Here is a 15,071-nt window from a genome sequence, read left to right as displayed (position 1 = left end):
CAATTAGAAATATTTAAATTAGCCTATAGCACAATAAAATTTAAAGAACTTGGCTTATTACTCTTGCCCAGTATGTTTTAGAAGGGAGATTCTGTAGATTCAATGATTTATTTAAGAGAGGCTACGTGAAACATCTAGACCAGAAGGTTCATATTCCTGAATCATATAATTTCTGTACAAAGAATCACTTTTGTGTATTTAAAATTTTTTAAGCTTAATCCAATTCCATTTATTTTGAAATTTATTTAATTTACAGCAAAGTAGACACAAAAATTACAGCTGCTAATGAGCAGTTTAATAAAAGTAATGGATATAGTTACAGTGGTTCCCCCTTATCTATGCTTTTGCTTTCTGGTGGTTCAGTTATCCAAGGTCAGCTGCTATCCAAAAACAGGTGAGTATAGTACAATAAAATATTTTGAGAGAGAGAGACAGAGAGAGAGAGAACGCACACAAGAAAGTACAGTCACATAACTTTTATTACATTATATTGTTATAATTGTTCTATTTTCTTATTAGTTATTGATGTTAATCTCTTATCATGTCTAATTTATAAATTAAACTTCAGTCTAGGTATGTATGTATAGGAAAACACATGGTAGATAGAGGGTTCAGTACTATCTGTGGTTTCAGGCATCTGCTGGGGGTCTCAGAACGTATCCCTCACGGATAAGGGGAGCCTTCTGGAATATATTTGATGTGGAATTAGCACACCGTATTTGACAAGTCCCGTAAGCAACTGTTATGCATAAGATAGCATATAATTTTAAAAGACAGCTGGAACACTAGAAATGATGCTAATTACAAAGAACACATATAAAACTGACTTCCTTTGCTGATGCACAATTTTGCACACGCACCTATACAGTCATTGTTGTGAGAAAGGATGAAACCATGATTGCAGCGGCAGTTGAAGGAACCGATTGTGTTCCGGCAAGTTCCATTCCCACAGGCATCTCTTTCACACTCATTTATGTCTAGTAGGAAGAAAGGCCATAAAGAAACATAATTATAAGTAGAAAAAGTGGTTCCATGGTTACAGTGGCTAAACAGCATTCTAGGGTTCACCAAGCCTCATCCATAGGCTGAGAACCTCTTGATGTTGGTATCAGCTCCAGCAGCAGTCATCCCTGCAAAAAACCAGGCAGCAGCAGAGCTCTAAACCTTGGGAATAAATTGTTTCCTTGGCTGGCCAGTGAAAGGAGGCAAGCTAAGGACATGAGACCTGAACAAGAATTATTTTATTCTATTTACTTCTAGAATTCTCCACCCATGCCACTTTTCTCAAATATTTTCACTTGAAAATGGAAAAAACTCTGTGTGCATCTGGGTCTTGAGGTGTTGCCACCTTTGGCAAACTTCAACCTTCAAGATTCTCACTCCAATTTACCAAAAAGCAGTGACTCACCTGGCATTACCCCACAATCAGCAACAAAATAACTCAGCTTTCTAGCTCACCTGTCATTTCAGACAACTTTTCCTTTTTGCCTACACCCCTAAAAACATAGAACAACTTCCACCAATGATGACTTCTCTCACTCTTCTAAACCACCCCAACGAGATGGCACTTAATTTGTTCTTTTCATACACGCTTGCATTCTCATTCGCCTTTTGATTGGTCTGTACTTGGATGATTTTGTAAAGCTACTTTGGCGTCTAATACGTCTTTGTATCTCATCACAACAGCTAGCATATTTCTTATAAAGAGTAGGTGCACATTGTATTAAGAAGGAAGTAAGAAAAAATTTAATGAAAGAAAGTCGTTACTGCTGGTTTGAAAGAATGAGGCACCACGAAGAGGGACAAGGATGAAAGGAGAGAGAGAGAGTGGAAGGTAACAACGGAGAATAGCAAAATGTAATGATTAGAGGTAGGATTTCCTTTCTTTTCACATTTGGACATGAAAGATAAATTATCTGTGATTCCTGAATCAGGAAACTATTGCTAACCCAAAGGGACTCTAAGGTGTGTCTGTGGTTGAAGACTACACCCAGATGAGTCACTGCTAGCAATCAAGAATTTCTGCCTTGATTCATTTTTAGCCAAACTGGTGAAGTTCTTTGGTTGGGGAGGTTCTATGTTAGGGGGCTCCAGAAAATTCAGATAAGAGATGTAGAAAGAAAGTTGGGGAGGGTCATCATAGCTTTTGCACAGTTTAGCTGCCCCGTGATGAGCAGGGCTGTCAGTGCTCCTGTCATTACTCTGAAGAAGATACAACTTTATGAGAATGTTCCCAAATGAACGAACCCAGTCACAGCCAAAGTCAAGGGCTTAAACATTACAATATTAACTGTTCTTTCAGCTGTGAATCTGATTTATGTTCTTAATGTCCCCAAAAGACTTAATGATACTGCTTTAAAGTAGAAAAAGAAAGGAAGGAAAAGGAGAAAATGATTGATCACACACTGAAGTTTATTCTAAATCAGCATCCTGACACTAGATAAATCAGGGAAGAGATTTAAAATCCTGAGCTCTTTTCCTCTAGAAAATGATTAACTTTTCTTTGCCTTTGTAGGATTTATATATTTGCCTTTGAGAATCTGGTACACACTATAAACCCTTCTCGAAAAAATGGTCATCTCACACTCAAAAGCTCAACTCAAAAGGAAATCCACATCAATACTACATATAAATAATAGTCTATTAACATTAATAAAATTTTTTTTTAATTTTTTATTAACATTAATAAAATTAATAAAAATAATTAAAAATAAATATGTATTAATATCTTTTTCAATTTACCCCTTAGTCAATTTTTTCTAAACTCACAGCCAAATGAATAACAAGGAAGAGGTTTATCATGTTCAAACTGCCAAACATTAAATAGGATATCACTGCTGCATATCTGTCCATGTTTTTATTTTGTAGATAGCAAAATACTACTAAAAGACTTAGCATTAAATTTTATCCATATTTAGATTCAAATGAAGTTTTCAATAGCATATGAAAAAACAGAATAATAATTGCATACTTACCCAAGCACATGGTTTGGTCAGCATTTGTTTTAAAGCCAGTATGGCAAAGGCAATAAAAGCTTCCAACTGTGTCAATGCACTGCCCATGACTGCATATATTGGGGATTTCCTGACATTCATTGCGATCTGTAAAGAAAAAGCATCTTAAGTGAGAACTTCGAAGACAAAATACAATTGAATAACTTACTTCTAGCTATTGTTCTCAAGAGTAATCGTAGCTGTAAACTAAGTTAGTGAAACAGATATATTTATTTTTGCATCAAAATGGATTAAAACTTACTCTCATTTACCAGGCATGGTCAGAGTATGTTAACAATATATGACACAATAAAAAACAAGGGGAATTAATAAAAAAATATTCTGAAAGATGAGAAGACTTAGAAGTAAAATGGGTGGAAAAATTCAAGCTGGGAGGATTTTCTGTTTGATTATCAGCCTACGCAGCACCACAGACTGTGGAATTAATTGAAGTATTTTGTCTAGTTAAGATTTGGTGCCTCAAGTCATGGATGGTTCATGGCTTCCTTTGGAAATTTATATCAAAGTCAAATCCCATGGCTAAGATTAAGTTTTTCTTGATGGACAACACACATGGCCCCTTGTTCAAGTTGCATCTCTTTGTCTTATTCCTGTAACTTTTTGTTTCATCTTCACCAAGTATTAACGTCTACATAGGGCTCCTTTTAGCATGTGACAATCTGAACACTGTCTCTTTCTTTTTACTCTCATCCATTCATTCAAAAGGAAGCCCTCTCATCTTGCTTCTGCAAGTCTTTAAGCTCTACGTTATATTTATCATCAACTGAATCTTTGTTGCTTTCCTGAAATCTGATGATCTGAGGGGCAGAATTTAATGCATGAATTCACATATGACATAATTACATGCCAACTTATGTCTCTAATTTTTTAAAGCTCTATGCTTAGAGTAAATGTACTTAGAAGAGCACTGTGCCATTCTGACTTTCCTACTGTCACAGAAGAAAGCACATGAAGTGCCATCTTTGCTGCAGATGCTGTAGGGCAGATGGCATTTCGCTCTTAGTTAAATAATCCAGACTTGCTGTTTGCCTGAAAGGTCTACTCAGAACACAATAATCATGAATGGAAGCTTTTTTGCTGCACACAGCAATCCTGCTTGTGCCAGAATCATGGATGTCTCCCCCATTTCATGTGTCCGGGCTGCCATTTTATGACTATCTCCTATTTAGTAGATGAATCATCATACCATTTAGAAGTTCGAAGTGAAGTTGAGTATATCATTATGAGGGGAAATTGAAATAGAGCAGCTTAGGAACTACTACTGGCCTATGCAGAAATGCTATTTAACAAATTATGATTATTCCCATTTGAGAAAATGAATTTAAAGTGAGCCAACTGCTTCCCAGTATAGGCAGAGAAGACTGATTTCTGATCTTGAGGAAGGGTATGCCATGTCTTACCATAGTTGGCCCAAAACTTTGGCACCTTCAGGTAGGACTGGACCTGGAAGTATGCAGGGGACAAAGTCCGTCTCATATCTGGTTTCCACAAGGAAATGGAGAGCCTTAAGGATCTTATTAGAAAGGGTTCCCCAATTAGGAATTTCCTTTCATCTATTGCCCTATTTCATGATGGTTTAAATAAACGAAAAATGAAATATGGAGAGTACTTTGGAGTTCTACTGGTAAAACTAGAGCAGAAATCTAGGTTTCTACAAGCACCAGAATTTGAACTCTTAGATGATCATATTTGAGGTTGGGATAGGAGTTCTGAACAGGCTACTGTGGAAAGAAACCCAAACAGTCAACACAGAGAGAGAGGAAACCACAAGGAAGTAGCTGGGAAGAAACTGTTTCTTGTCTTCAGCTGGGCAAGACATTTCAGAAGGGGGTTGCATTTGCTCTAACTATGCAGTTTCTGCTGTCAGACTAGCATCCTGAGCTCAGATATCTAATTGTTCTCTCAGCTCTCTCAGCAGTAATGTGGGTGCTATGGTCAGGTGTGATTTGGGGTGTGAAATAATGTGCTTATGAATTCAAACAAAGATCTCATGATGGAGAGAAAGATTTAGTTATTTTCATTTTAAACAGAGGCAAAAAGGAGTACTTTATAGCATGCCTGAAAAAAAAAAATGCCAAGTATAGAATAGCATTTAAAGATATTTTAAAAGTAAGACATAAATAAAGACATTTCTAGAATGAAGTCTTCAACCCAACTGGTTGAATGGTTGCAAAACTCAAGTTAATTCCCTTTCTTCTGAGGATTTCAATGAATAAAGGAAATCAAGCTTTTGACGGCAAATGATTCTCACTCACAACACTTATAGCTGGGTGCATTTTAGGTATGTCAGTCTTCTACAGGAAAACAGTAAAGGGCTTAAGCCCCTGCAGGCTATGGCTGAATGTCTTATCTTGATCTATAAATAGCTCTGTCCCACTTCTTACCTGAGTATGAAATGATATGAAATGACTCATTCTATATTATCAGCAATTCTTTATTTTGACTGGAATTATTTCATCCAGTTCTAAAGGAATATAAATTACGAGCAAAATGCAGGGAAGTGGTATCAATNATTCTAAATCAGCATCCTGACACTAGATAAATCAGGGAAGAGATTTAAAATCCTGAGCTCTTTTTCCTCTAGAAAAATGATTAACTTTTCTTTGCCTTTGTAGGATTTATATATTTGCCTTTGAGAATCTGGTACACACTATAAACCCTTCTCGAAAAAATGGTCATCTCACACTCAAAAGCTCAACTCAAAAGGAAATCCACATCAATACTACATATAAATAATAGTCTATTAACATTAATAAAATTTTTTTTTAATTTTTTATTAACATTAATAAAATTAATAAAAATAATTAAAAATAAATATGTATTAATATCTTTTCAATTTACCCCTTAGTCAATTTTTTCTAAACTCACAGCCAAATGAATAACAAGGAAGAGGTTTATCATGTTCAAACTGCCAAACATTAAATAGGATATCACTGCTGCATATCTGTCCATGTTTTATTTTGTAGATAGCAAAATACTACTAAAAGACTTAGCATTAAATTTTATCCATATTTAGATTCAAATGAAGTTTTCAATAGCATATGAAAAAACAGAATAATAATTGCATACTTACCCAAGCACATGGTTTGGTCAGCATTTGTTTTAAAGCCAGTATGGCAAAGGCAATAAAAGCTTCCAACTGTGTCAATGCACTGCCCATGACTGCATATATTGGGGATTTCCTGACATTCATTGCGATCTGTAAAGAAAAGCATCTTAAGTGAGAACTTCGAAGACAAAATACAATTGAATAACTTACTTCTAGCTATTGTTCTCAAGAGTAATCGTAGCTGTAAACTAAGTTAGTGAAACAGATATATTTATTTTGCATCAAAATGGATTAAAACTTACTCTCATTTACCAGGCATGGTCAGAGTATGTTAACAATATATGACACAATAAAAAACAAGGGGAATTAATAAAAAAATATTCTGAAAGATGAGAAGACTTAGAAGTAAAATGGGTGGAAAATTCAAGCTGGGAGGATTTTCTGTTTGATTATCAGCCTACGCAGCACCACAGACTGTGGAATTAATTGAAGTATTTTGTCTAGTTAAGATTTGGTGCCTCAAGTCATGGATGGTTCATGGCTTCCTTTGGAAATTTATATCAAAGTCAAATCCCATGGCTAAGATTAAGTTTTCTTGATGGACAACACACATGGCCCCTTGTTCAAGTTGCATCTCTTTGTCTTATTCCTGTAACTTTTGTTTCATCTTCACCAAGTATTAACGTCTACATAGGGCTCCTTTTAGCATGTGACAATCTGAACACTGTCTCTTTCTTTTACTCTCATCCATTCATTCAAAAGGAAGCCCTCTCATCTTGCTTCTGCAAGTCTTTAAGCTCTACGTTATATTTATCATCAACTGAATCTTTGTTGCTTTCCTGAAATCTGATGATCTGAGGGGCAGAATTTAATGCATGAATTCACATATGACATAATTACATGCCAACTTATGTCTCTAATTTTTTAAAGCTCTATGCTTAGAGTAAATGTACTTAGAAGAGCACTGTGCCATTCTGACTTTCCTACTGTCACAGAAGAAAGCACATGAAGTGCCATCTTTGCTGCAGATGCTGTAGGGCAGATGGCATTTCGCTCTTAGTTAAATAATCCAGACTTGCTGTTTGCCTGAAAGGTCTACTCAGAACACAATAATCATGAATGGAAGCTTTTTTGCTGCACACAGCAATCCTGCTTGTGCCAGAATCATGGATGTCTCCCCATTTCATGTGTCCGGGCTGCCATTTTATGACTATCTCCTATTTAGTAGATGAATCATCATACCATTTAGAAGTTCGAAGTGAAGTTGAGTATATCATTATGAGGGGAAATTGAAATAGAGCAGCTTAGGAACTACTACTGGCCTATGCAGAAATGCTATTTAACAAATTATGATTATTCCCATTTGAGAAAATGAATTTAAAGTGAGCCAACTGCTTCCCAGTATAGGCAGAGAAGACTGATTTCTGATCTTGAGGAAGGGTATGCCATGTCTTACCATAGTTGGCCCAAAACTTTGGCACCTTCAGGTAGGACTGGACCTGGAAGTATGCAGGGGACAAAGTCCGTCTCATATCTGGTTTCCACAAGGAAATGGAGAGCCTTAAGGATCTTATTAGAAAGGGTTCCCCAATTAGGAATTTCCTTTCATCTATTGCCCTATTTCATGATGGTTTAAATAAACGAAAATGAAATATGGAGAGTACTTTGGAGTTCTACTGGTAAAACTAGAGCAGAAATCTAGGTTTCTACAAGCACCAGAATTTGAACTCTTAGATGATCATATTTGAGGTTGGGATAGGAGTTCTGAACAGGCTACTGTGGAAAGAAACCCAAACAGTCAACACAGAGAGAGAGGAAACCACAAGGAAGTAGCTGGGAAGAAACTGTTTCTTGTCTTCAGCTGGGCAAGACATTTCAGAAGGGGTTGCATTTGCTCTAACTATGCAGTTTCTGCTGTCAGACTAGCATCCTGAGCTCAGATATCTAATTGTTCTCTCAGCTCTCTCAGCAGTAATGTGGGTGCTATGGTCAGGTGTGATTTGGGGTGTGAAATAATGTGCTTATGAATTCAAACAAAGATCTCATGATGGAGAGAAAGATTTAGTTATTTTCATTTTAAACAGAGGCAAAAGGAGTACTTTATAGCATGCCTGAAAAAAAAAAATGCCAAGTATAGAATAGCATTTAAAGATATTTTAAAAGTAAGACATAAATAAAGACATTTCTAGAATGAAGTCTTCAACCCAACTGGTTGAATGGTTGCAAAACTCAAGTTAATTCCCTTTCTTCTGAGGATTTCAATGAATAAAGGAAATCAAGCTTTTGACGGCAAATGATTCTCACTCACAACACTTATAGCTGGGTGCATTTTAGGTATGTCAGTCTTCTACAGGAAAACAGTAAAGGGCTTAAGCCCCTGCAGGCTATGGCTGAATGTCTTATCTTGATCTATAAATAGCTCTGTCCCACTTCTTACCTGAGTATGAAATGATATGAAATGACTCATTCTATATTATCAGCAATTCTTTATTTTGACTGGAATTATTTCATCCAGTTCTAAAGGAATATAAATTACGAGCAAAATGCAGGGAAGTGGTATCAATGCCAAGTTTCGCTAGGGTATTGTGGCTCGTATCAGAGAAGTCCCCACTTTTCCTGTCCTGTATTTTTAATACATGGATAGCAACAGCTCTGTTGACAAAATGCTAAATACTTACACATGTTCCTTTAAACTCAACAAAACAGGTCTTGATTCTCAATGTGACTTTTTGTTTGGCAATTACACCCTCTTCCCACCAAGGTCTCATAAAACAATGCAAAATACCCTAAAGAGAACAGTGCACTTCCTACCACTTAATCGCTGGTAGGCAAGGAAATCCAAGGAAAATCTGACCACGTCCCCCTGTGTTGTTTCATTCACGAATGCATAAAATATCCAGGAAACCCCCTGTGAAATGAACCGTGAGCAAAATAACACATTCTTCCTGACTAATATACAATGATTTGCTTTGCTAAATATACAGTGATTTTTGCTAAATATACAATGATTCAGAATTACTTAAAAATTTACTAGAAAATCATTCTGAGGTGTTATTTTGCTTCTGGGCTGAAACACCAGTCTTTTACATTTTTTTTTTTTTACTACTGGCTACAAGATACCATCAGATACTGAATAACTTCACCATGCACTGAAATTGATAACATGTGCATGCTTCCTATTTCTATCACATCCTTGACAAAAGTGAACACCAAAAAATCTGACCTCTAGGGGACATGGTAATAAACAGCTAATAAAGGCTGTTGATGTTTGCCACCTTCAGTGAGTGACCTGTAAGATGACTGGGAAGAAAAGCGATGGTTTTGTTTGTTCTGTTTACGCAGATTAATCTGACCCAGCTTAGGAGAGCTTCACTGTCTAGATTTGGGGTATGTAGCCAAGATGGTGAAAACCTCACCTTTCTGAGAGGGGTTCTGTGGAAGGAAAAATTCATTTGGTCCTAAATGTTGCTTAGGGGAGTGTGTGTATGCATAATTGTGTGTGTGTGTGTAATGTGTGAGGGTGAGTGTTTGCAGGCAGGGCAGCAGATAGGCAAATATGAAATCTACATATGCAAAAGATTTACTTCTTGTTTTGAAAATATCTCATTCAGAAAGAGGATTAAAAAGCTAAGTGTTTAGACATTTTGACAATATCCTTTTTTCCAATTTAGTTATTAGAGTTCATCAATCTAAATCTTAACTCATATATTCTTCAGCTTAACTATCTGAAAATAAATCCAGACATCTGAAGTTTCATGAAGACAAACTCTCGGGTAGGCATGTCCAGCCTGTGGGGCACTACATACCATTGCACTGTCCTGTGGAGGTGAAGCGGTAGCCGGGCTTACAGTCACAGCGGTAGCTGCCTGCAGTGTTGATGCATTCGGCGTTGCGCTGGCACACTGGGCCGTTCTGACACTCGTCAATATCTACGAGCAGAAGACAACTGAATTTGAAGGAGAACAGAATCTGGTGTCCAGTCAATAAAGCCTCTCACATGAGAACAAATTTATATCTTATTTTGATCTGTTCTATTGAAAAGACAACATAGATGTGTACAGCAGCTTTATTTATTGCCAGAAGTTGGAAGCAACCAAGATGCCCTTCAATAGGTGAATGAATAAATAAACTGGGGTACATTCAGACAACAGAATGTTATTTAGCACTAAAAAGAAATGAGCTATCAAGCCATGAAAAGACATGGAAGAAAATTAAATATGGCCAGGTGTGGTGGCTCACACCTGTAATCCCAGCACTTCTGGGGGGCTAAGGCGGGTGGATCAAACTGAGGTCAGCAGTTTGAGACCAGCCTGACCAACATGGTGAAAACCTGTCTCTACTAAAAATACAAAATTAGCTGGGCATGGTGGTGTGTGCCTGTAATCCCAGCTACTTGAGAAGCTGAGGCAGGAGAACCGCTTGAGCCTGGGAGGTGGAGGTTGCAGTGAGCCAAGATCATGCCATTGCACTCCAGCCTGGACAATAAGAGCAAAACTCCGTGTCAAAAAAAAAAAGAAAATTACATGTATATTACTAAGTGAATCAGAAGCCAATCTGGAAAGGTGACATAATGTATGATTCCAACCACACAACATTCTGGAAAAGGCAAAACTCTGGAGACAGTTAAAAAAAATCAGTGGTTGCCAGGGGTTAGGAGAGACCAGGGGATACATAGGCAAAGCACAGATAATTTTTAGGGCAGTGAAATTATTCTAAAAATAGCTATGGAATGGTAGATACATGTCATTATAATTTTTTCCAAACTCACAGAATGTACAACACCAAGAGAGAACTCAAATGTAAATCATCAGAGGGAACTCTGGGCAATAATGATGTCACTGGTGATTCAATGGTAACAAATGCACCACTCTGATGGGGGATGCTGATGATAGGGGAGGCTGTGCATGTGTAGGGGTAGGGAATACATGATAAATCTTTGTGCCTTCTTCTCAATATTGCTGTGGACCTAAAACTGCCCTAGAAAATAAAGTCTATTAAAAAAAAAAAAAGAGAGAGAGAGAAAGGAAGACTGAAAGCCCATTATCCAAACTTTCCCACTTCAGTAATATTTATAAATGCAAGAGCTTGATTTATGACCACATATGGACTCTAATGATGCTCATGTCTAAAAAAAGTCATGAAACTTGGCTGCTACGGCCAGCACTTGACATGGGTATAGATTAATATCCTAGGAAGCCTTGTATTTACTCAAAGATCTGGATTTTATGATTCAATAAGGTTGCTATTGTCTGAAAGGCTGCAAGAGCAGAACGTCTCAAATCTTAAAGACCACATGAATCACTTAGGATCTTGCTAAAAGGCAGATTCTGACTTGGCATGTCTGGGGAATGGCCTGAGAGTCTGAATTTCTAATAAGTTCCCAGCTGATGCAGGTGCTCCTGGGTCTGTAGAGAGTGCTTTGAGGTACAGAGCTGTAGAGACACCTGCTCAAATTACTGCCACAAGGCAGTCAAATCAAGAAAACCTAACATGGGAATCATCATAAAACTATTGAAAACAAACCAACTCTCATTAAAACAGAAAAGATTTTGTATAATGGATATTGTGTGTTCCAGAGCTTTGACTTTGCTTAGGAGGTTGTCTACTTAAAAAACAAAACAAAACAAAACAAAAAACAGATACCTAATATAGTTCAAATTCATGGCATCACGAAAGTTATTACATGTCCATGGTATATCATGGGGCAAAATACGTTTCCCTCTTCCCTGCTCCAGTGGAACAATCTAATTCAGACTAAGTCCAGTAAAGGGGATGGACTATAACAGGTGAGGGTTGGCTCTTAGTACCAGTTCTGGGCTTTTACACAGAAGTTGGCTCGACCAAAGAAGTTCTTACAAGGGGGTGGCAGATATATCAGCCGATGCCTCTTGGGCGTGGTTCTGTGGTGGAAAACCCTCAGGACTGTCAGTTAGTCAGCAGGGGTTCCTGTCTAAGGCGGGTGGATTGTGCCTCTCTGGGCAACAGACCAGAAGTAGGACTGTGCCTGCCTTGGGTTACAAGGGACCCAGCACCGCCTCACTCACCAAGTCTGCCCTGCTCTGAATTCAGGATGTATAGAAACACAGGGGGAAGACTGTGCCATTGGAGAAACTGAGTAGTGTCACAGACAAGCACTTCTATGATGTGGCATCTGACAATGTGGCTACTTGGCGAGAGCAGAGGCATGGAAGCTCCCTAAATCATCTCTGCAATCCATTCCAATTTCAGCGTTGCTGAGGCATGTGTGCACTCAACCTCATTTTCATATTCTAAGAGCTAAGAGTATGCTGGGAAGCAGCTGACCCTGGATTAAACATTCACCCTGAAGATGAATATTCTGTGAAACAGCAATCAGAAGTTGGAGTACTTAGTTATCTCAATATCCACAGAATGCTACCCTGACAGCAAAATGCCTTGCATTGGTACAGCTGCATGTGTTTAATCTCATGCATGCAGCAAGGTCTAGGTTGCCTTGGTGGTCATGGGTGGTGTTGTCTATGGGTTCTGGCCAAGGGCTGCTGCCTCAGCAAGTGTAAGTGGTTAAAAGGTACCTGGGTACAGTAATCATCAAAGCGATCTCTGAGGGGAAGGGTAGGGAGGAAAATGCCACAGGCAGGTGGCAGGCAGGCTGAGCATGTTTGAGAGGGGGGGAAAGTGTGGCTGTGAGGGAGGCGGCCAACTCTAGCACTGTAAGATCATCTGCTGTGAGTTCCCTCTCCCACATCTATGCTTCCTCTCCAGGTACCTGATCCTTGATGGCTTCCCAAAGACCAGGGCCTCAGGCCAAGGTCTGAATTGGCTATCTTCTTAGGAAGGCTCGGAATGGCTATCACCCCATTCCCACTAACTCACACAGCAGGCAGAGTAAGGGACATGTGCCCACTTGGCCACAGTAACTGAAAGCCTGGTGAGAGGAACTTAACAAGTATGTGGTTAGGACTATAACTTTACTTGTGGTATATAAGTTGTCTTCAGTTTAGACAAAAAAGTTTTTTTTTAACATTACAATGTTGACATATGTGCTATAATATGTGCTCTAAGGGGTAATAACCCTTTCTAACATGAATAAAAACTCTGCTAGAGGCCCGAAGTTTAAGTATTAAATATAAAATTATTCCAACTATCCTGGGCACATGGTATATTTAATAACCAGTAATGTCCCTTTTACTAAAATGTAACAGAACTATCTTTCCCAGATGGAAAAAATATGAAGTGCTATAAGGAATGCTCCGAATCACAGTACATATACATGGCAACAGGAGGCAATCTGAAAATGAAAAAAGTACATGCGCATGCCAACATTCTTTATATAAAATCAAATTTGCTGTTCTTGCCATTTGGAATTCTCTCATGCATTTAGAATATTTGCATTAACCTTGTTTTCACTTGGGAGTAGCAAAGTCTGTCTGGAAGAGAAGTGATTTTGAGAGTCAACTAGGATGACTATCCACTCATTGATTTTCAAGCAATGTGAAACAAAAGCAATCTATGTGACACACCCAGGAACTCAAAGCTTTTTCATATCAGCTGGGAAGTCTAATATTAATACACTGTGTGTTGGGGAAGGGGCTGGGAATGCGCCTCCTGGTTTTCCACTGAAGTTAGTGAATTTTTTTTTTTTTGCATGAAATTTCATGTTGTTCCACACCATACCCTTTACTATTTCTAGAGCTTAATGCATTTCTGAAATTTCAATGTTGTGAAATTCGCCAGTGTGTATCATTAAGTACCTTACCAGTTAGCTCTTTTCTGGATATGATCAAGTCACGATGCCACTTACCTTCACAAACCAACAACTTGTCATTATAGAAGAATCCCACTGGACATTCACATCGGAAGCTGCCAACCATGTTGATGCACACTCCATTTTCACAGACCCCTGGGATCTCCCGGCACTCATCAATATCTAGAGACAGAATAGTCATTCGTGAGTGACAGGACAGCACATGATCCCTGTGCGGGGTAAGACAAGATGGGAAGTTCTTGTGTGTGTGTGTGTGTGTGTGTGTGTGTTTGTGTGTGTGTATGCATGTGTTGGGGTGATGGTGATGGCAATAGGGGACATCAATGAATAGCAAATTGAGGTAACTAAACCACTTTCCAGACATATGAGTCTAACTGGATTTAAAATATATCTTTTGGGTTTTGCTTCAGAATGTCAATTTTGTACAGGTAGAAGGCATCCTTGTATCCTCTGCGCACTGTGGATACACCAGACGAGTAAAATAGAAGGGATGGTCAAGGGTAAACAGTCTCTCCACACAAGTGTGCCTGTATTTAGGGAAAAGGGAGAGGTGAGCTGGTAAAGAACTGCAGAGGAGCACATGGTTATATGGAACTCTGACTTTTCAAATTCCAGTTCAACTCCCCCTTCCTATTTCATGTGGCTTTAGAAAGGAGGGAAGTCAGGTGTGGGGATGTCAGCTAGGCCAGGGCTGACAATGAAGACGAGGTCAGCACTGAGGAAGAACTGTCGCAGTAGACTGTGTGCTTCCTAAGGCTGGGAGTTGGGCTTGGTTCTCCATCACTGTGTTACAGTTCCTTAGCACTCTACATGACAGGTAGTAAGTGCTCAATTCAAATTTGTTCAGTTAAGATCAAGTGTCTGGCAGTGCGTTGGTGAGCACTAAAACAAGACCAAGAGTGCGAACATGGCCAGGACCCAGGCTGCTAAGGCAGGGCTGGCCAGCTATGGAGAGAGACTTTGGGCACCTCACCAGCCTGGTCACGTCCCCAGCCTGGGGTGGTCCCATTTCTCGTCTTACATCACTCTGCAACTTCCTGACCACTTGCAAGTGCCCTCTAGGGGTAAGAGTAATGTAATAGTAAATAACAATGGTAATAGTATTAATAGTAACAGCATCTCGATTTCTGCTCGCCACCGCCTGGTCACATTTCTCCAAGCAATTTCTTTTCAACCTGTATTTATTGGCTGAATTATCACAGCTACCCTACGAGATGGTCTCGGTACTATGACTATTCTAACTAAGAGATGATGCCAGTGAGGC

The 15,071-nt window shown here is 38.7% G+C and overlaps 1 protein-coding gene across 1 annotated transcript in view; it reads right to left on the bottom strand.

Annotated features, from left to right (window-relative positions):
* FBN1 (fibrillin 1) overlaps window positions 1-15,071 on the bottom strand; it is a 247,051-nt gene that overhangs the window by 38,231 nt on the left and 193,749 nt on the right. Inside the window, exons 43-46 of the mRNA XM_017872776.1 lie at window positions 13,844-13,969; window positions 9,870-9,992; window positions 6,088-6,213; window positions 861-977 (exon numbers count right to left, since the gene is read on the bottom strand). Of these exons, the coding sequence (XP_017728265.1) occupies window positions 861-977; window positions 6,088-6,213; window positions 9,870-9,992; window positions 13,844-13,969 (492 nt within the window). The remainder of the gene's footprint in view (window positions 1-860; window positions 978-6,087; window positions 6,214-9,869; window positions 9,993-13,843; window positions 13,970-15,071) is intronic.

Source organism: Rhinopithecus bieti, unplaced genomic scaffold (assembly GCF_001698545.2).
Source record: "Rhinopithecus bieti isolate Rb0 unplaced genomic scaffold, ASM169854v2 scaffold_6945, whole genome shotgun sequence".
Classification (NCBI taxonomy): Eukaryota; Metazoa; Chordata; class Mammalia; order Primates; family Cercopithecidae; genus Rhinopithecus; species Rhinopithecus bieti.
This window is presented reverse-complemented; position numbering and strand designations above follow the sequence as displayed.